This window comes from Eschscholzia californica, unplaced genomic scaffold (assembly GCF_041429995.1).
Source record: "Eschscholzia californica isolate CP2 unplaced genomic scaffold, dmEscCali1.0.p SCAF_5, whole genome shotgun sequence".
In the NCBI taxonomy this organism is placed as follows: Eukaryota; Viridiplantae; Streptophyta; class Magnoliopsida; order Ranunculales; family Papaveraceae; genus Eschscholzia; species Eschscholzia californica.
The window spans coordinates 11,825,216-11,845,294 of NW_028238472.1; the positions used below are offsets into that span (position 1 = coordinate 11,825,216).

At 37.0% G+C, this 20,079-nt stretch overlaps 3 protein-coding genes across 7 annotated transcripts; all 3 read left to right on the forward strand.

The window, feature by feature from the left end:
* The first annotated feature begins 712 nt into the window (after positions 1-712).
* LOC147537087 (Pentatricopeptide repeat (PPR) superfamily protein) lies at positions 713-4,468 on the forward strand. Of its 4 annotated transcripts, none has more exons than XM_086642125.1 (3): positions 749-1,546; positions 1,938-3,172; positions 3,986-4,468. In XM_086642125.1, exons 1-2 carry the CDS (start codon positions 1,539-1,541, stop codon positions 2,803-2,805), a joined length of 876 nt encoding a protein of 291 aa, XP_086498251.1. In that variant the 5' UTR covers positions 749-1,538; the 3' UTR covers positions 2,806-3,172; positions 3,986-4,468. The 4 variants fall into 4 exon arrangements, with proteins under 4 accessions (XP_086498248.1, XP_086498249.1, XP_086498251.1 ...); XM_086642124.1 differs by having other exon boundaries at positions 752-1,546; positions 3,981-4,468; XM_086642122.1 differs by having other exon boundaries at positions 713-3,172; positions 3,981-4,468.
* Positions 4,469-5,033: 565 nt separating this feature from the next.
* LOC147537088 (syntaxin-32-like) lies at positions 5,034-8,818 on the forward strand. Of its 2 annotated transcripts, none has more exons than XM_086642132.1 (6): positions 5,034-5,212; positions 5,349-5,775; positions 6,697-6,947; positions 7,057-7,232; positions 7,617-7,841; positions 8,431-8,818. In XM_086642132.1, the coding sequence occupies exons 2-6, from the start codon at positions 5,535-5,537 to the stop codon at positions 8,588-8,590; spliced, it is 1,053 nt and encodes a 350-aa protein (XP_086498258.1). In that variant the 5' UTR covers positions 5,034-5,212; positions 5,349-5,534; the 3' UTR covers positions 8,591-8,818. The 2 variants fall into 2 exon arrangements, with proteins under 2 accessions (XP_086498258.1, XP_086498259.1); XM_086642133.1 differs by having other exon boundaries at positions 5,052-5,212; positions 5,500-5,775.
* Positions 8,819-9,348: 530 nt separating this feature from the next.
* On the forward strand, positions 9,349-13,781 carry LOC147537089 (uncharacterized). The gene is made up of 3 exons (XM_086640568.1): positions 9,349-10,413; positions 11,804-12,059; positions 13,022-13,781. The coding sequence occupies exons 1-3, from the start codon at positions 10,120-10,122 to the stop codon at positions 13,405-13,407; spliced, it is 936 nt and encodes a 311-aa protein (XP_086496694.1). The 5' UTR covers positions 9,349-10,119; the 3' UTR covers positions 13,408-13,781.
* The last annotated feature ends 6,298 nt before the right edge of the window (positions 13,782-20,079 follow it).

The following is a 20,079-nucleotide window of genomic DNA, read 5'->3' on the forward strand; positions in this document are numbered from 1 at the left end:
ATATTAAGGACGATTTTAATATAAGCCATTCTAATATTTTATCGAAGATAATTTTGTCAATAAATATTAAAATAAATTATTCTCGGGAATGAAAATCACAAACCCCCCCTCCCTTGATTTGATATTACCTTCTTTAGATGGAACTCCAGTACGAGAGAAATACAATTCTTCTCCATTCCTGCGAGCAAAACAATATTCCGGATTGCGATTCCGACGTGACCTAAGAGTTACTTATTTTTGTGTGGTGAAACATCACATTAGGGTATTACAGTAGCATTTTTTAAAACAACATAACTTCTATTGATGATTCAAAATAGTTACATAAAAGTTATGATGAGAAGAGTAGCAGTTAGGAATAGAAGTTGAGGTAGAAGAAGCCCCATTCCTATTGTTAATAGCAAGTGAGTTAGCTTTTGAGTTTAGCTTCCTATTAACATACACAAAAGATATAAGATCAAAATAACTTCTAGCCTCTTTAACTTGTGTAAGAACATGCTTTGTTGTCCAGTGCATGTTGCATATTTTTGTGTGGTGAAACATCACATTAGGGTATTACAGTAGCATTTTTTAAAACAACATAACTTCTATTGATGATTCAAAATAGTTACATAAAAGTTATGATGAGAAGAGTAGCAGTTAGGAATAGAAGTTTTTTGTTTAAAGGGAGTATATTCTGGGGTTGTCCAAAAAATTACCCTGTACACAGCTAGTTGCTTTTGTGAAATAGTCGAAAGGTGCGGACTTTGTTGGCGCCCTAATCCAAAATGTTGGTGTCAATATCCTGGTTCCCTACCATATCCAGTTAACCTAGGGTTTTCCGTTTTCGCTCCACTACTCCAAGAACAAGGAGCTCTCATTCTGAATGAATCATTATTTTACGAAATTGGAGGGAAACTCTACTTACTTTAGAAACGTCTTTGTTAAAGTTTGAAGCTTTTAGCTCTTTACTGCTATTTATTCTCAGTATATTATCCACTTCGATAAAATTTTCAGTTCATTTTATCTTTCAATCTCAATTCCTCTGTCTGTTTTAAATTTCACCCAAATTTGTTCCTCAATCGTGGTTTCTGATTCAAAGGAGTAATACCCATGTCTCAATTCCAATCAATTAGTGCAATTAGGCGTTTTTATTGTCTGAATCACTTTGTACCACCATTACTGTTACAGTTTATTGATTCTTTCAGAAACTTGAACTCACATTCATTACCATCTCAATCTACTCAAACTTCATCTGTTTCAGTTTTTCAAAGTTCATCTTTGTCTTGTTTAACTCCATTTTCAATTAAGTCTCGTTTTTTTAACTACCCATTTTCGATTCGACATTGTTCTTCTTCCCCATCACCCCCTTCTGAAACACTAGAACTAACCCAATGTATTGATTCTGATAAAGTATATAATATTATCATTGACAATTCCAGTCCTGATAGAAACATGGAGAGTGCTCTTGAGCTGATGGGTATTAGATTAACTACTGAATTGGTCGACAATGTTCTTCTAAAGCTTCGTTTCGAGGAAAAAATCGCTTTCAGATTCTTTACATGGGCAGGTAAACAAGAAGGTTATATGCATGAACCACAAACTTATAATGAGATGATTGATATTCTATCTAGTACTAAATATAAAGTAAAACAGTTTAGAATTGTTTGTGATTTACTTGATTACATGAAGAGAAAGGATAGAAATTCTGTACCTATTGATATTCTCATCGAGATTTTGAGAAAATATACTGAAAACCATCTTACCCATCTTCAGAAATTTACGAGAAAGAAGAAAATAAGAGTCAAAACACAACCCGAAATCAATGCGTTTAATTTGTTATTAGATTCGTTATGCAAATGTAGTCTTGTTGAAGAAGCTGAAACTATGTTTATGAAGATCAAGAAAAAGGTTAAACCAGATGCAAACACTTATAACATTTTGTTTTTCGGTTGGTGTAGAGTGAGAAACCCAAATAGGGGAATGCAGGTATTGGAAGAAATGATCGAAAAGGGTCATGTACCTGAGAATTTTACGTATAATACTGCCATTGATGCATTTTGTAGAGCGGGGTTGGTTTCAGAAGCATCTGAGCTTTTCGAATTCATGAGAACAAAAGGTTCGTCCATGTCTTCCCCAACTGCAAAAACTTATGCTATTATGATTGTTGCTTTTGCTAAACATGATAAAATCGATAAATGCTTCAACCTTATAGCTGATATGATAAGTTGTGGTTGCTTACCTGATGTTTCGACCTATAAGGAAGTAATTGAGGGGATGTGTTTGGCTGGAAAAATCGAGGAAGCTTATAAGTTCTTAGAAGAAATGGGACAAAAAGGTTATCCTGCTGATATTGTTACTTATAATTGTTTCCTTAAAGTTCTTTGTGATCTTAATAATCCAGATGAAGCACTTAAACTTTATCAAAGAATGATTGAAGTCGATTGTGTACCGAGCGTTCATACATATAATATGTTAATTACGATGTTTTTTGAGATGGATCAACCCGACGGAGCTTTTGAGACTTGGGACGAGATGGAAAAGAGGGGATGTAAAAGAGATACAGATACCTATTGTGTGATGATTGAAGGACTATTTAGTTGTAATAAAATGGAGGATGCGTGTTTTCTTTTAGGAAATGTTGTGAATAAAGGGATGAAATTACCGTATAAGAAATTTGATTCTTTTCTTATGCGACTTTCAGAAATGGGTGATCTCCAAGCTATCCATCAACTCTCGGAGCATATGAGGAGCTTCTATAATCCAGCTATGGCCCGACGTTTTGCTCTTAGTCAAAAACGTAAAAGTATATGTCTAAGAAGAAAGTAAACTAAACAAACGGAACTGGTTTTATCTGTTTTATGAGAAATCGAGTTTGATTTATCGGTTTAATGCAACATAGACATATACCCACATGATTTTGTTTGAGTTTTCACTTGGCTGAAGATGTTGTTTCATTTATTATGGAATTATTTAAACGACTTGAAACAGTTATCGTGTTTAAAGATCCTTGTGTTTTGGAGATCGAACTCTTTCAACGATAGCTGATAGATCTTTCCGAAACTAATGTCGGAAACGAAGTGGTAAGGGATCTTGTGGACTGGCTTCTTGTTTCATGTAGTTTGCGGAAGAGGAGATTAAAAGCGATTTTCGTCGAATCAGATATTCAAGTAGCTAATTTGAGCAGCTTCAACTGGTAAACTACATAACTCCAAAGCTGACTTTGATTTTCTGTGAAGTAAATGGATTTTCTTTTGTTTTCATTTATATGTTTATTGATTCGATTGAAACTTCTTTTTCCGATAGGTATTTTGTGCCCTATAGAACTTGATCCAGAAGCATCTATTTCTTTTTTTCTATTTACAAATAGATTTAAGTATTTCTATGAACACTTCGACCAAACATTCTAGTGATCATATGACATATTAGACAGTGTCATGTGAGCTGTAACTTGTGCTGTGTAGTCGGACTGTCGGAGTACTCCGGGTTCTCTTCGGGCTTAGGTGGGCTTCCACATAGCCCATGCCGAGGTCGGTGAACTGGCCAGAATCCCCAACTTTTTCCTTTGGTTGATGTATTTAGATTCCAGCGAGAGAAAGCGAGAAACCAATGCGAGGAACGTGGCTTAGCTTGGGCTTATGTAGGCTTGGCAGTAGCCCCAGTGAAGTTTGATGAACTCGGACCAAGCCCCCCTTTCCCCTCCTTTAGGAATTTGGGGTCGACTCTACTCGGGCTCAGTCCCAAATCCAGAGCTCCAACTACTTAGTTCTTGTTATGCCTTGCCTTTTTAATCCCTACTAAAATTTTGTGAATATTCATCATATGGAGTAATGTGTAATTTCTTTCCTTAAACCCTAATCTTTAATAAGAGTTACTTGTCAAGATAATAAGAGTACAACTTTCTCCTATTGCATATTCTTAATTTCATACCATATTCATTTTTTATACTACAAAAAATCATCATCTCTTTATCTTCTATAATATTGAAAGTTTCTTTGTTGCAGGACAGCGTGACTTTCGAATATTGAAACCAAATGGTTTTAGAACCTATCAGCTCAGCTCATGCGTCATATTTCAGCAAGAACGAGGAAAGGAAAAAAAGCGAACTAGGATTGACTCATAAGAGATCCAATGACAGATCTGGAAGGATTCGGATCAGAAAAGTAATCGAAGCATTCGTGAAAGAGCCCATTGTATTCGTATTGAACCTGGCCCAAGTTCGCATCATATCGAGTTGTGTATGTTTTTCAAATAGATATTCTATTTCGAATGACATGAGATATTTTAGCAGATTTTTGACTGAAGGTTTGGACGATTCTATTGATTAATTGTAAACTAATGGATGATATAATGAAGTTCCATTGAGGTGAAAACTTAGCTGTTTAGGAACTCCATTGAAGTTTTTCTGTTTCCTTATTTTATACAATTTGCTTACAACATCCTGGTAACTTAAGTTTGCAAACAATAATGGAAGGATAATTTTGATTGTTTCTGACTTTCGAGGTTTTGTGTTAAAGATAAATTTCTTCTTATTTTCCAGACATCCAGTTTCAAACCAGGTACAAACCAATGCAATATCTTGTGTTTGTTCCTGATTCCAAGTGTAAACCAGTTGTAAACCATTGCAAATGTCTATCATGTTCCTGGTTTTTAGTCGCAAACAGTTTGCAAACCATTGCACCCCTGTTGAAAACCATTGCAAAACATTTGTAAATAGTTTGCAAACCCATTGCAAAAATTAGGCAAGACTCTGGGAAGAAATCTAATGTGATTTTTTTTTTTGATTTGTCGATTAGTGGATCAGAATCATTAAAAATACGAATCACGATAATCCAAATAAAAACGAGATTTGTCGATTAGTGGATCAGAATCATTAAAAATACGAATCACGATAATCCAAATAAAAACGAGATTTGTCGATTAGTGGATCAGAATCATTAAAAATACGAATCACGATAATCCAAATAAAAACGTCGTGTAGTTTTTCTTGGTTACTAACATTTTTCTTTACCAACTCGGATCCATTGTTTTGTGTATTCCATTATTTATTTATTTTTGTTGAATTTTGTGTATTCCATTAGGACAAGTCAAACTCAACCCAATATTGAACACTGAGAATTGAGATAAAATCTATTCCGATATATAAAAGAAGAAATTCGGTACTTTTAAACGGTTTAAGTATTCCGGATCTTTTCGATTCTAGCTGTTTCTTTTCTTCTCTTCTAAATTCTTCCAGGTAAGCTTAATTTTCCCTACCATTTTTTCAGATTCCTTTTCTACTTCCTAAACTTTGATTACTCCATAAACCCTAAAAGTTCTGCTCGGTTTTTCTCATTTGATTTCTTAACTAGTTGATTTTGATGAATTTGAAGGTATCTACAATAAGTATTTTGGACGGAGCATCAGATCTAGGGTTTTGCATTTCAATAATACCAATTTTGATTGAGAGTGATCGTAACTTCTGGATCTGTGATTTTGTGCGGAATTGATCTTGATCTGATATCATCGCGACTCAATTAGAAGGTGGATTTGTGGCAAATTGAAGTATTTTTAACGAAATGTCTGTGAGAACCGCACAATCATCTTATCGTGATCGTACACAAGAGTTTCTCACTGTAGCAGAGAGGCTAAAGAAGTCGGTTTCATCTCCTGCGGGAAATGCACCGAGTAGTAGCGGTTCTAAACATGAAGGTCCTCCTCGATCTGGTCTTTCTATTCAATCGGAATTTAACAAGAGAGCTTCAAAAGTTGGATATGGAATCCATCAAACATCACAAAAACTTGCAAAACTAGCAAAATGTAAGTTTCACTACTCATTGATTTTGTAGATTTGTAGATTTCGTTAGGTTTAGAGTACTCTCTTAACCGCAATTTTTGTAAATTATCATTGAAATGGGACATTAAACAACAAAAGAATTAGCATAGTACCGATCATAATATCATATTGCGTGAAGGTTTAGGACGTAGAAGAATGTTTATCTTACTAACTAGACGAACTATTTTGTGTGATTTAGAAAATCATAGAAAGATACAAGAATAGTGGGTGTGTCTTGAAGTGAGGAAACCTCGAAAGAGTTTTTCCTCGCTTTCGAGATATTGGTATAAATACCCAAATGGTAAATGACACGTTCTGGATATCTTATCTTTTTCCCTGGAATGCTGTAGAATTAGTTAGGTGTTCTGAAAAGTACTCCGATTGAAAGTGTGAACTGTTAGAATGTGATAGGGGTTAAACTAGTGGAGGGAAAAGCTGATGTCTGGGTTTTAATCTCATCTTAAGTGAATTATGCCAGGATGTTCCTTCACCCAAATCTTTCATGGCAGAAAGAACTTGGCCGAAGTATCACGAATGATTGCCAGACTAGTATAAAACTTTTCCTTGACTTATGAAAATGCTCAAGAAGTCTTAGGTTGAATAGGAGGGCTTGGATGAGAATACGAGCTTTCAAGGGCGAATACAGGACAAGACTCCTTCAGTAAATATTGTATTGTAGTTGATCAATGATATATAGATCTTAGTAGAACTGATGGAGAAAATGATGCTTCTTCTGATACCTCCAAGGCTCAAAATTTATAAATTATAAGAGAAATGAGCCAGGCGTCCAGCAGCACTGGTAATAGGAGTGAAGACATTGCATATTCACATTCTTGTTCGGTGACGCCTAATTTGTTGCTTATATTTGGTAACTAATCAACTATAATTCTTATTTGGTGTAACAGTGGCAAAGAGGACATCAGTTTTTGACGATCCAACTTTAGAGATCCAAGAGCTGACGGCAGTCTTAAAGCAGGACATTACTGCGTTAAACTCGGCAGTGGTAGACCTGCAGCTTCTCTGCAACTCCCAGAATGACAGTGGTAATATCTCCAAAGATACCACCAGTCATTCCACAACAGTTGTAGATAACCTGAAGAACCGCTTAATGAGCACCACAAAAGAGTTCAAAGAAGTTCTCACTATGCGGACAGAGGTAGGTCAAAATTGCTTCCTCACTTCCTATCTTTCTTTGCCATTTATGTTTATAATCTTTCGTTCATATTTGCCCACTTATATGTTCGGTTCTACCTTTATTTTTGCAGAACTTGAAGGTTCACGAAAACAGAAGGCAGTTATTTTCTTCTTCTGCTTCAAAGGAATCTAGCAATCCTTTTGTACGACAGCGACCATTAGCTTCCAGGGCAGCTGCTAATCCCTCAACTGCCCCTCCTGCTCCATGGGCCAATGGGGCATCTTCATCCTCCCAATTGTTTCCTCGGTATAAGTTACTAAATACTTTATGTTTGGCAGTGTCTAACTCTATTAATTTGGAAAATCATCCTGTTTTTATCTTCTTCCTGTCTCTAAAAACCTTAAACCAGAGAAGAAGGAAAAAAGAAGGGTGAAGCTGAGTTAACCAAAGTCAGATCAGACTACAGCCTAGTTAACCATAGTCAGCTGAGGCTACAGCCTAGTACCCGAATAACTCCCTAGTTACTGAGGAGGCATATCACTTAGATCCATTTTTCTTGTCATCTTCCGGCTTCTTTTGAAGTGGAAACTTTGTGGTAGAATTCATAGGTACAAAAACCTGCATGTTAACTTCTGAAGTTCTTCTTTTGTTTTCTCTTCCTCTGTTTCTTTTTGCCTTCCCTTTCACCAGGAAGCATATTGACGGGGAACCATCTAGCCCAAGTCAGCCATTACTCCCGCAGCAGCATCAACACCAGCAACAACAACAACAACAACAGATGGTTCCATTACAGGACAGCTACATGCAGAGTAGAGCTGAAGCTCTTCAAAATGTAGAATCAACCATCCATGAGTTAGGAAACATCTTTCAACAACTAGCAACTATGGTATCCCAGCAAGGAGAGATAGCCATCAGGTAGCATTCTGACGTTCTCATGTCCTCCTATATCTTAGAAATGTTCCAGTAAATTGTTAGTTTACGTTTAGGAGTTATTCATTTCATCAACACATAACCCATATGATCAGATTATCATGATTGTGTAATCTTTTCTCGTAAGCGGATGAAGACCTATTATCGAGACATGACAGGTTTAGTGGGCATGAATCTCAATTGTTTTATATTTATATGCAATAGTATGTACCCTGTGTAGGATTCTTAGTTCTTACCATGTGAAGTCGGACCCCGAATTTCTCAGACCTGAGCTCGGGTTAGAGTATATATTTAAGTAGAAAGATAAAGTTTATATTTAGATATTGTGCAATCTTAATAAATTTATATATGATGGCTAAGTTTCTCTGTACTCAAGGTAGTGGTTGTGTGTTTCTAAGAGTTCTCACATTCAAATAAACCAATAAGTTCTACCATACACGGAAAACTTTTCACATTCATCAATTATCATGTCAGAGTAGCTTACCATGATTGAAACGCATAAAATCTTTATAACCAATCCTTGAGAATTAAGATATCTTTTGATTGACTTAACAACGGGGTTCTAATATGACAGGATTGATGAGAACATGGAAGATACCCTAGCAAACGTCGAAGGAGCACAAGGAGCTCTACTGAAATATCTGAATGGAATCTCATCCAATCGATGGCTGATGATCAAGATATTTTTTGTACTAATTGTATTCCTTATGATCTTCTTATTTTTTGTTGCTTGATACCACTATCCAAAAATTACAGGAAACAAAGTAAACCCTAAAATGACAGTTGCCTTTCATACCGTTATTGCCTCTACCTTTTTCTTATTTTAATTTGCTTTCTTTTTTACTTGGACAATATTAAATCTGGCTCAATGAACTGAAACATCAATAGAATATTTTGTACTTCATCTAATACAGACAGTGTACAAGAGAGTTGAAATTGGTTATTAATGAATCATTTGATCATCTACTATCTATATTACAAGATCCACATTTTTCTTCAATTTGTTTTTTTTTGTTCGTTGGTGATTTGGTTGGTTTTTCGGTCTTAATTTGAATTGTGTGTATATGACATTTTCTTTTCACTTGTATGGTAGTCATTTTAGGTAATTTTATACAACAAACTTTCAATTTAAACTTATTTCGTTACGGACCCAATGATGTCAATTGGGCCGACTCGGACCCAATGCATTTCGACAGAGCCGACTTCCTAACGTATATTTTGAAACAGATTCCAACTATATGTCCACATCATTTAGGGCATCATTTAGGGCGAGTCAGATAAAACTTGTTTAACATCTATGTTATGGGAGCTCAATAATTCGTGATGTATGCATGCCTTGTAATGTTGTTGTGACTCTTTGAATCCCTAAAAAAATCAATGTCATTGGAGTGCCTATAGTATTTCCTTTATGCTCTATGAATCTGTAGTCATTTTTTGCGGGACCCGCAGTGATGAATAGGCGTAATTGATCACATATTTGTACGGTTAGATTAAGATCAAAATAGCAAACAGTCATAATTCCTAGGTCAACCCTATCCTAACACGTTAGCTACCCTCTGATGTCTGATGATCTAACTGGGATATATTTTAGAGAGAGAAAGTGTCGAGTAGTTTTTAGAGAGAGAGAGAAAGGGTTTCGTGGTTTCATCTTGTGACGAGTATAAAAACCACACAGTAATCATCGTTTCATCAAATAAAGCGTTATCTCTTGAGACGCTTATTCAGCGAGCGAGCGAGCGAACCCCCCCCTAGAAATCAAAACCGAAGAGATAAAAGAAAAAAACTCATCTTCGAAACCCTAAAAAAACTTCTTCGATCTCATAAGGGTTTGTTTTTAGGTTATGTGTCAAACCCGATTTTGAGAAACCCTAATCTTTTGTTTTGAGATCTCTTTCTTCCACCTGTTAGTTTGTAGTTCTAAATCCTTCTATTTGTCGATTTTCAATTTTTGTTTTTCTGGAAATCCAAATAATTTCTTCCTGTTTCATCCGATTCGTGTTTCCTTCCAAACCCTAATTTCTACTTCTAAATTGCAAAAAAATTGTTTTTTCTTTTATCATCTTATCTTAAAATAAAATCTTCTCTCTTTTGTTCTTATAATTTTATCTTCCAAAGATATCAGTTTTGATCTTAATTCATTAGATTTCTCCGGATCGGTTTTATTTTTCTGACAATACCAGAAAACTGCGGCGTTTCATAAACTGGTATTTTTAGGGTTAGCTGTGGGTGTTGTTGTTGTTAGTTTGAGATCAAGCTGAGAAAAATGGCTGGAGGTGGAAGCAGAAGAGATGATGGTCCAATAGGGATAAACAGAACCAATGTTTTTGCTGCTCTTGGAAGTCTTAAGAAGAAGAAGAAATCTGACAAAGAACATGGATCACCCAAAAAGGGATCTTCAAAGAGCAAGACAAGTGAACCTGAAGCTCAAGTTTTTTGGGCTCCTGCTCCATTAACTGTGAAATCTTGGGCTGATGTTGATGATGACGATGATTATTATGCAACTGCTCCTCCACCTCAATTTTCTGACCAGATTAAGGAGAGTACTACCCCTGTTGAAGTACGTATAGTGTTCATAATTTTCTTTTTCTCTGATTTGTTGTTTAATTTGTCTGTTTAATTCTAAATGGGTTTCTTGTTTGATTAGCATATCTGCTGATTCTACTTCTATATGTACTTCTTTTCCATGTTATGAGGGCACTAGGCATGCAATCTGGCCTATTGGGGCTCCCCTTATCTTGTTAGCTTGTTTTACTAGTTGAGATTTACCCATGGTTCTCTTCTGTTGGTAGAAGAGTTAGGGTTTTAGGTAGACAGTTAGGACGTGAGATATTGAATTCTCTATGCGGCAAGGTTCCACCCTTGCCAAGCCAGTTTTCATGAGTTCATCTAAGATGATACTTGGTACAAGAGTTAAAATCATATATCTCCTATTCCTGAAATATGGAATTGGTATATGGAATTGGTAAGATGGTTAGTTAGAGGGAGAATTAGTTCTTGCATTGTTTTTACTAAGGTTATGTATAGACAGAGTAAAAGATGTAATTTCTTATCAGTGTCGCAATGAAAGGAGCATGGTTACAAATGTATACTTTGCTGTTCTTGACAATTTATTTGACAGGTTTTCTTGGGGTCATGTGATTATGTCACCGCATTATTATGTGATTTCACGTTTCTTAGATAAGCAGATGTATCTTAGGGTGTTTTCGCATTTGTTGTTCTTTCTGCTCTACGAGCAGCATCAAGAATATTGTAGCAATTGAAATACTGAATTTACGTGTACATGAAAAAATATGCACATCAATGATTAAGAAATTCTGTACTCCTTCCACCAAGATGGAAAATATACAGGGAAGTAAATTATGATTGTCTTAGCATTGCTGGATCATTGGGGGTATCTCTATCTAGCATTTATATAGTATATTATGTATTTATTACTGAATACTGATTGTTGGTCGAATCTGTTCATGGGATCAACTCGATTGACTGCAGAACATAAAGAGTAAATAAAAGATACTAATCTAGTAGTTTAGTATCGACAAAGTATTTTTCTTGGTAGCCTGCAGTGTTCATTAAATAAACGCCAGAGATCTGTTATTTAGAGGGTATGCTATTGGCAATTAAACATATCATATTTTTTATTCGCTAGTCTTTCTTTACTTGGTTTGCCGTAAGGACTAAGTACCTGATCGTGGCAACTTTAGTAAGATTTGTTAATTTGTTATCTAGTTTGAATGTTAAATTATTCTGTGGGATTCTTTTGAATCAAGTAACTGCCTATATTTCACGTGTCCTCTATAAACTTTTAACGCTTGATTATGTGCTGGTTTTTCAAATATGTATATATATATATATATATATATATATATATGAATATCATGAGATGCTCGACCTAGGTCGTAATTCGTAAATAATTTTGAGTTGATCACTAATTGGCTGTAATTCCTCAGGAAAGTGAAAGTGAAGATGATGGTCTGGATGATGTCGATGATGATGTGGAGGAAGAAAATGAACCTGAACCCGAGGTCAAGGTGCAGGCTGAGCCAGCGGTAAAGAAGCCTCCAGTTCCTATAGCTCCTAAAGAAGCAGAGAGGCAGCTTTCCAAGAAGGAATTGAAGAAAAAGGAACTTGCAGAGCTTGAGGCAGTTTTAGCTGAATTGGGAATGAACAAGAAAGAGACTACTACTGATCAAGATGAATTACAAGGTAATTTGGTAATCTATCATCTGTGATATGTTCAACGCTTCTTTATTCTAATTTTGGTTACTGATTTCCCGAAACTTGTTTGGGTGATCTATCAGTTTTAGCGTGATGTCTAGTATCTAGACGGAAGTTACTCATGGTTATCTTAGTTGTTTGGGTCAATTGATTTGGATATGATGGATCATACAATCCAAGATGGAGTGGCCATAAAGCATAACCTGTGTGTTTTGGTTCTATACCTGAACCACATAGCTTGTTGTCCCTATCTCAATGATTTTTTCGTAAATGGAAATTATAGAGTTGCCGTTAGCTGTCATGGATAGTCGTTTTAGTGTTTTTCTCTTGCCATACTCAAAAACTCCTAAGGGAAGTAAAAAAAGGAGATATTCTTAATTGAAAACGGAAGGACTAAATTTGTAATAAGAATATATATGTATAGTGCTAGATCCCTTTACTGGCCTTTCTTAAGTCCTCTGTATCCGACACCTTGTATTGTTTGAATATGAATATATATGTTGTAAATACGGATGCTTATATGTCGGATACCTCAAACCCAAAGATTACTTGCTTTAATTGCAGAAAATGCGGTGTAAATTTTGTTGCACATTCATGATCATTTTGAGACTAATATGAAAAGAAGATATTTGTAATTGAAAACGGAAGGACCAAATCTGTAATAAGAATATATTTGTATACTGCTGGATCCCTTTACACGCCTGTTTTAACTCTTCTGTTCCAACACCTTGTATGTGGTTGAATAGGAATATTTTCAGATAATGTTGTGAATACAGATGCTTGTATGTCGGATGCCTCGAACCCAAAGATTACTTGCTTTAATTGCAGAAATGTCAGTGCAAATTTTGTCGCACATTCACTATTATTTGACACACAAATATGAAGTAAACAATGTGGTTCCACCATCTATTTTAGACATCTTACACACTCTGCTTTTAATTGGTTTTCAGGTGGGCAAGAGAAGAAACCAGAAGAGCTCAATGGTGATTCAGAGAAGAAAGAGTCTGCTCCTGGTGAGAGCAAAAGTGCTAGAAAGAAGAAAAAGAAATCCGCGAAGGAAGTCAAAGATCAAGACCAGCCTAATGGATCACATACCAACAACAATGGTCAAGATGAAGCTCCTGCTGAGACTGAACAAGCTGAGGAAGATTCATCTTCCACAGTTGATATGAAAGAGCGATTAAAGAAGGTTGCCTCAATGAAGAAGAAGAAATCCGGCAAAGAAATGGATGCTGCTGCTAGAGCTGCTGCCGTCGAAGCTGCTGCAAGGAATGCAAGACTTGCTGCAGCTAAGAAAAAGGAGAAGAATCACTACAACCAGCAACCTGTTCGTTAAGCCCTCTCATTTTTTGCTTTCCTGTGAGCTGTTCTATCACTTCCTTCATCCGGTGGATACAGAATAAGCGGCGAGTTGCAGGTTAACAGAGACGAGTTTGGGTTAGTATGATTATCTCCCCGTGGTTTTTCACTCCGTAGTCGAATCAAAGGAAAAGAAAAAGAACCCATTTTTTTTTTTATTTACTAGATCTTTGATATCATGACTTCATATTTTCTTTTCGATCATCTTTTCTTTTCCATCTTGCAGAAGATATATTATCAACTTTATTTGGTTGAAACTCTGATTTGTTTGTTGAATCATTATGGTAGTGTTGTCCTCTGTATCTAGCACATACATCTTAGATCTGTTAATATCTCTATTAGTTTGGTCAATGCATCTTTGAGTTTCATCTTCACAGGCCATGAACCGATTGACTTTTAAACTTTTGGCCATTACTAAGGTGAAAAATGTCTGCAAATACCGGCGTTGGTTCTGTTTGGCTTTGATGGACAGCACTTCGAAGGTGGTGCGTCTATGAGATAGTTCTTGTAGCTAGCCTTCGCTATCGTTTTTCATCTGGAAACAGTACTCTGGTTCCAACGGAGTCCTTGTAAAGGTACTCTTCTGGATCTTTTCTATTAGCGAAGCAGGAGAGGATTAATCGGACCAAGTTTGTGTCTTTTGCTAACAAAGAAAAATAATTTTCAACCACGTTTGTTCTTTTCGACAAAAAAAACCACATTTGATTTGTGAACAAGAAAAACGAGTTGAAAATGGAGAGGCGTGGTTCGCTATCTTGTGTCTGGGTCTTATCTTAACCTGCTGTTGGGAAAGCCTAATACCTTCTTTCTTGTTTGAAAAGTCGTCACACGAATGAGAATCATCTATTTATCTTACAAATATCGGCAGCTTATTTTCTGCCAGCGGCTAGGGACATGTTTTCAGAGGAATGAAAAATAGAGAAATTTAATGTAAAAGCTGACATGGCTCTAGAGCCAGATTCTCATATGCCCCTTCTACGTCGTGTTTGATTTTTCTTTTTCGTGTTTTTGAATCTGAATTAACTGAACCTGAAATGGCTTGACCTGAATCTGAATTAGTTGACTTGTTTTAAAAATTAGCCACATTTGTTTTTACATCTAAATTTACATCCCTTGCTCTCACTAGAATGCTAATGTTTTTTGTGCTCAATTTGGGGAGAAGAAGACAGCTTAAGAAGGCAGAAGAAGAGAGCTTAAAAGGCAGGAGAAATTAGCTTAAAGAGACCTATAAATGTTTAATTGTGAAGATTATGGTGTTAGGTTAGGAATTAGGGTATGATGATTGAGTTGTTGCATATAGGTTACCCAATGGCAGGATTTAAGGCTTGATTCTTTTTTATCTAAGGTTGAAATGGGAGTAGTTCAACAAAAAAAAAAGGTTGAAATGGGAGTTACGGGCCCAAATATGTTTTGTTCATGTGTTTCTCTTCAGAATTTTGTTTAAATTCGTTGAAGAACATTTGTCCAAATTTTTCTCCTTCAAAAAGTGTGGTGTTGGAAGGCTTTGAGGATGACAATGGTTCAACCAAGAAAACCCTCAGCAGATCCGGCAAGGTTTGGTCATATCCGAATAGGGTCCAAAATGAAATCCTTTGCGAGAGTATTTGAGGAGAGAGAGAGAGCAATAGACAGAGAAAAAAGAGAGGGAAGGTGATAGTGATGGTGGTGGTTGTCAGGGGTGGCTCTGACATTTTTGTGACCCCAAAGTTAAGAGAATGTTAGATATGCGTCCACCTTCGAGAAATATCTGGGTGCGCAACTCTTTATAGGGGTGCACAAAACAAAGGTTTTCAATAACCTCCTGGATCATATTAAGTCTAAGCTGTCTAAATGGCACCATTCATTTCTCTCCCAAGCTGGTCGAACAGTAGTTATCTTTGTTGTAGCCTCGGCCGCTCCCCGATACCTGATGCAATGCTTCGTCATTCCCAAAGGCATAAGCAAACGCATTGCGACTTTACAAAAAGTCCTTCTGGTGGGGAAAGTCTAAAGGTATATGTAGCAAAACCTGGTCATATATCTGTCTTCCTAAAAAGTAGGGAGGACTAGATATTCATCATCCTCACCTAGACAACACAACCCTTCTTAGTAAATTGGCTTGTAGGCTCAAGACGGTACCGTAGGCTATATGGGTTTAATTTCTCAAAGCCAAATATTTCCACCAGTCTGACACTCCTGGTCTTGCTAAAATGCATCATTCTTGGAACGGGAAAGTAATCAGAAAACATTATGAACTAATTGAGAACCTGATTACTTTGGAAGTTCACACGGGAGAGCGAATCAATATCTGGAAGGATAATTGGATCCCAGGAACTCAAGGCCCGCTTAATAACAGTACAAATTTGAATCTCGTTACGGTTTCTCAACTTATTAATAATAACCAGTGGTGTGAGGAGACCCTGAGCGAGAACTTTGATGATCCTAAGACTATTCCCATTCAGAATGAGGGCTCAGATCAGATGAAATGGACTCCCTCAATCAGGAAACTTTTCAGTAAAATCTATGTATCAACATCTTTGTCTTATCCAGAATCCTCACCCTCTCCCCTCCATCAACTGGAACTTCATTTGGTTTATCCCTACTATCCCACGTATTCATCTCTTTCTTTGGAAATGTTGTTCGGGAGCCCTACCAGTCTGTAAGCGTATCGATAAATTCATAGGAAATCTATACATATGTCCGAGTTGTACTGAAATCGAGTCTATAGAACATGTTTTATTTCACTGTCCTTTGCTAAAAGCATGTGGTTCCACTGTAATCTTTTGTCCATCAATATCCAGTCCATATCCGAATGGATACTTTCCGGGCATGACCCATCACAAACCAGTTACACTTCAAATGATATTCACTTTGTTACTATAATGTCGCATATATGGAAGCCAAGATTTGATCACTATTTCCAACATACGATAAAACACTACTAGCTTAGTTATTAAACTTATTATGGTTTTTCAAATAATGAATAGTGTTCGGAAGAAACCTCTGACTACAACAATTGGAAAATGGCAACTCCCTAATATACCTTTTATAAAAATAAATGTGGATTCGTCTTTTACAGATATTAATACCAATATTGGAACCAGTATGATTATTCATAACTTTCAATCAAAATTCGTGGAAGTGAAAGTGCATACAACTCGAGCAAGAAATAGTGAAGAAAGTGAGGCTATAGCCATTCTACAGGGCATCTCGTGGGCGGAGGATCATAATCACAAAAAAATCATTATCACAAGTGACAATCTCAATCTGATACAGCATCTGAAAAACCCAAGGCATCAAATCCAATGGCAATCAATGGTTCATATGCAAAAAATTAAGAAAATCAGGAATAAGCTAAATAGTGTCAAGTTCAACCATATAAGTTGCAATCAAAACACTCAAACAGACAAGCTGGCGAAATGGGCAAAGAGGAAAAATAGGTCAAAACTCTGGAAATATGTACCCATTTTCTGTCTATTATGTATTGTAATTAGGGGTGGGAATCGGGCGGGCTCGGTCGGGCTCGGGCTACCAAGTGCCGGGCTCGGGCAGATCGGGCTCGGATAAGCCGAGCCCGAGGTAGTGAGCCGGGCAGATCGGGCCGGGCGTATCAAAGACTTGAAGTGCCCGTAGCCCGACTACCCGAACGGGTTTCAACGGGTTCGGGTCGGGCGGGCTCGGATTTTTGAGATTTTTTTTTTTCCTTTCTTTTTTTTTTTGGGAAGATTTTTTTATTAATTAACCTAACTATTTCTGAAACCCTAGATTCCCACCCCTAGAAAAATGTATTATATTATTACCACTATCAAGCCATTTTTGAATACTAGATTGATCATAAGCAACTCCATTACATAGACTAACCGAAGATATCATCAGGTTCAACAAAAAAAAAAAAAAAACAGAAGATATCATCACGCCTAAAGAGATCGGACATTTCAAGATACTCGGAAAGGTGATGAATAAGTCATTCCCCATCAATATCATCATCAGCTTCATCATCATCATCATCAGACCCATCCCCATCAAGAAGAAAACGAAGAAGAAGAAGAAGATCTAACTCATCAACACCCACATCTTCACCTTCATCAACAAGAACAAGGGTTTCATGGATTTTATCAACTTCATCAACCAACATCACTAAATGGTGTTGAATAGATGAGAAGGGGAGAGAGAGTAGAGAGAGGAGGCGGCTAAGAGAGAGAGGCAGAGAGAGAAAGTTAGGTTGATATTAGGGTTTCTTTGTTGAAGAGAGGAGGGTTTTTATAATAGATTTGGGCGGGTTGACGCGGGCGGGTTCTCGCGGGCGGGTTCTCGCGGACGGGTTGACGCGGGCGGGTGACGGACGGACCTAACGGGCCGGGACTCGGAATTGAGGGTATGTCCGAGTCCCGGCCCAATAAGCCCGAGCCATCGGGCCGGGTATGCCCGGCTCGGGTAGGACTCGGGTTGCGGGTCAAAACGGTCCGGGCCGAACGGGCCGGACCCCGGGTCCCCGGACCGTTTTCCCAGCCCTAATTGTAATGGTACCCTTGTGATTTAATGTTATGAAACTTTCAACAACTAAAAGAAAAGTTAAGAGAATGTGACCTCATATTTTACACATTCTCGATTTTTCTTCGTTAGACATAAGTGCACATTATCTAATTTTAGTTTGGCGCTGGTGGAATTTGGCACTACAAACAAAGTGGCTGAGAAAACAAGTTACTTATTGTACATCATATTCGATATCTCGTAGTCTATTTGGTCAATGATTATCTAGAGGTGTATTAGGTTATCAGGAAGAACTCGTATAAGACTTGGATTTTAGCCTAACAGTGTAGAAGATACGATTAGTTATTGCCTGGTGAAATCTTATAAATCTCATAAGATGAAGTCACTTCTTGTTATGACTTATGACTACTCCTTGAGTGCTGATTCGTTTATTTATGTGGTTTTACACCTCAAATGATGTTCATCCAGAATTAGAATGTTTCTCTTGTCAGTTGATTCCTTGACAAACATCTTTGAATATCATATTGTCGGTCTCGTAGTAATGAATACCCTCTTTATGCAGGTACGGTTGCTCATTTTGAAGACAATTTCTTTGTGTCTCTTCTTCTTCTAGTCTCAACACTCTATTTAGAGATTTTTCTCCTACAGGTAAAACTTCAATCTCCATTTGGTTAAAATCTAAAGAACCATGAATATACCGCAAATTTGAATGCTTAAGTCCTTAAATGCTAGTTTAGATGTTGTTTTTCAGGTTTTCAATTGTTTGTATTTGTTCTTTGGTTGTTAAGTTGGATATGACGAAGTTGGTCAAATAGTACAAGTTTCATTAGAAACTTCTAAGTTGGCTGGAGGAATTTGTATACGCATTTACCTATAACCTAAGGAAGGAATCGAGTAATTTGCACTTCCTCTGTTATAGTTGTTTTTTTATTTTGATATAATTGTTATAGTTGTTTTTTGGTGAACTTTGAATCAAACTCAATGTTAAGCCATTCGATACTAAGATATGTGTTGTTTCTTTTTCATTGTAGGGATTGAAATCGATGACGAAAAGTATGAATTTTGAAGAAAGGAGTTTTGTTATATATATGAATGCTTAGTGAATGATTTTGATGTTGGACGGTTGGAGAAAGGAGTTTTGTTATATATTATGAATGCTTTGTGAATGATTTTGATGTTGGACGGTTGAAGAAAGGAGTTTTGTTATATATATGAATGCTTTAGGTTATTTTGTTATGAATTTCTTTCGAATTTATGTTTATCAGGTAATTGTTCATTATGTTGCTGCAGTTTATGGATCACATACTGCAGCAATGGGTGACAAAAATGGATTTTTAAAAACAGTTAAGAAAATGATTGCCGATGGTATAAATTCCGTCGACAAAATTGGTAGCGACGGCTAACAAGCGTCGGCAGAATAAGGGCAACTATAAAGGCCGCGAAAAAAAATTTGGCGCAAAAATCCATTGCCGACAGTGATTTTAAAAGAAAACACCGTCGGCAATAAGAATTAGTTACGAATCCCTACGAATCCTGCCGACGGCACGGAGAAGTTATGGTCCCGTCGGTAATATAAGGACCGACAACCTAAAACCGTCGGCAGTGTCGTCGGCAGTATTATTGCCGACCGCTTTAAAGCCGACACTCTGGTGCCGTCGGCAAAGCATACTGCCGACGGTATTTCCTATGTTACCGACAGTTTTCGCCGTCGGCAATAGCCTTCATTTTTGTAGTGTAATTTACACCAAAGCTCAATTATCGGTTTCGCCCATACTTCACTGGAAGTGTTAGAAGTGAGTTACTCAAAACTACAAAAGAAGAAGGTAAAAGTGATAGCCTCAGTAGCTAACAAATGAGCTAGACATGGACTGGTCTTGGGGGGACAACTTAGACAAGTCCATCTTCAACTTCTAGCATGAAAGTGAAATTCTCAATCCCAGTTCCATACGAAGAAAGTAGGACAGAACCCCACGACTTTGTTAGGAACCCTTTCAGATTGGACAAGGACAACTTCTCTTCTAGACGAGTAAGATGCGTACCTCTCCCTCTGAAGCTCTTATGGGGGGACATCCTTTCTAACAAGTCTTTCCTGGACATCCTTTCTAGTTGGTAATCTAGGGTTTCCAACTAGGGGAGAAGAAAAAATGATTGTTTTTAGAGGCTTCCAATATATAAGCAG

Coding starts and splice junctions, on each gene's coding strand:
- LOC147537088 (XM_086642132.1), top strand. CDS start 5,535: ATGTCTGTGAGAACCGCACAATCATCTTATCGTGATCGTACACAAGAG. Junction 5,776..6,696: donor ACTTGCAAAACTAGCAAAAT/GTAAGTTTCACT, acceptor TTGGTGTAACAG/TGGCAAAGAGGACATCAGTT. Junction 7,842..8,430: donor CAAGGAGAGATAGCCATCAG/GTAGCATTCTGA, acceptor CTAATATGACAG/GATTGATGAGAACATGGAAG.
- LOC147537089 (XM_086640568.1), top strand. CDS start 10,120: ATGGCTGGAGGTGGAAGCAGAAGAGATGATGGTCCAATAGGGATAAAC. Junction 10,414..11,803: donor AGAGTACTACCCCTGTTGAA/GTACGTATAGTG, acceptor GTAATTCCTCAG/GAAAGTGAAAGTGAAGATGA. Junction 12,060..13,021: donor TGATCAAGATGAATTACAAG/GTAATTTGGTAA, acceptor ATTGGTTTTCAG/GTGGGCAAGAGAAGAAACCA.
- LOC147537087 (XM_086642122.1), top strand. CDS start 1,090: ATGTCTCAATTCCAATCAATTAGTGCAATTAGGCGTTTTTATTGTCTG.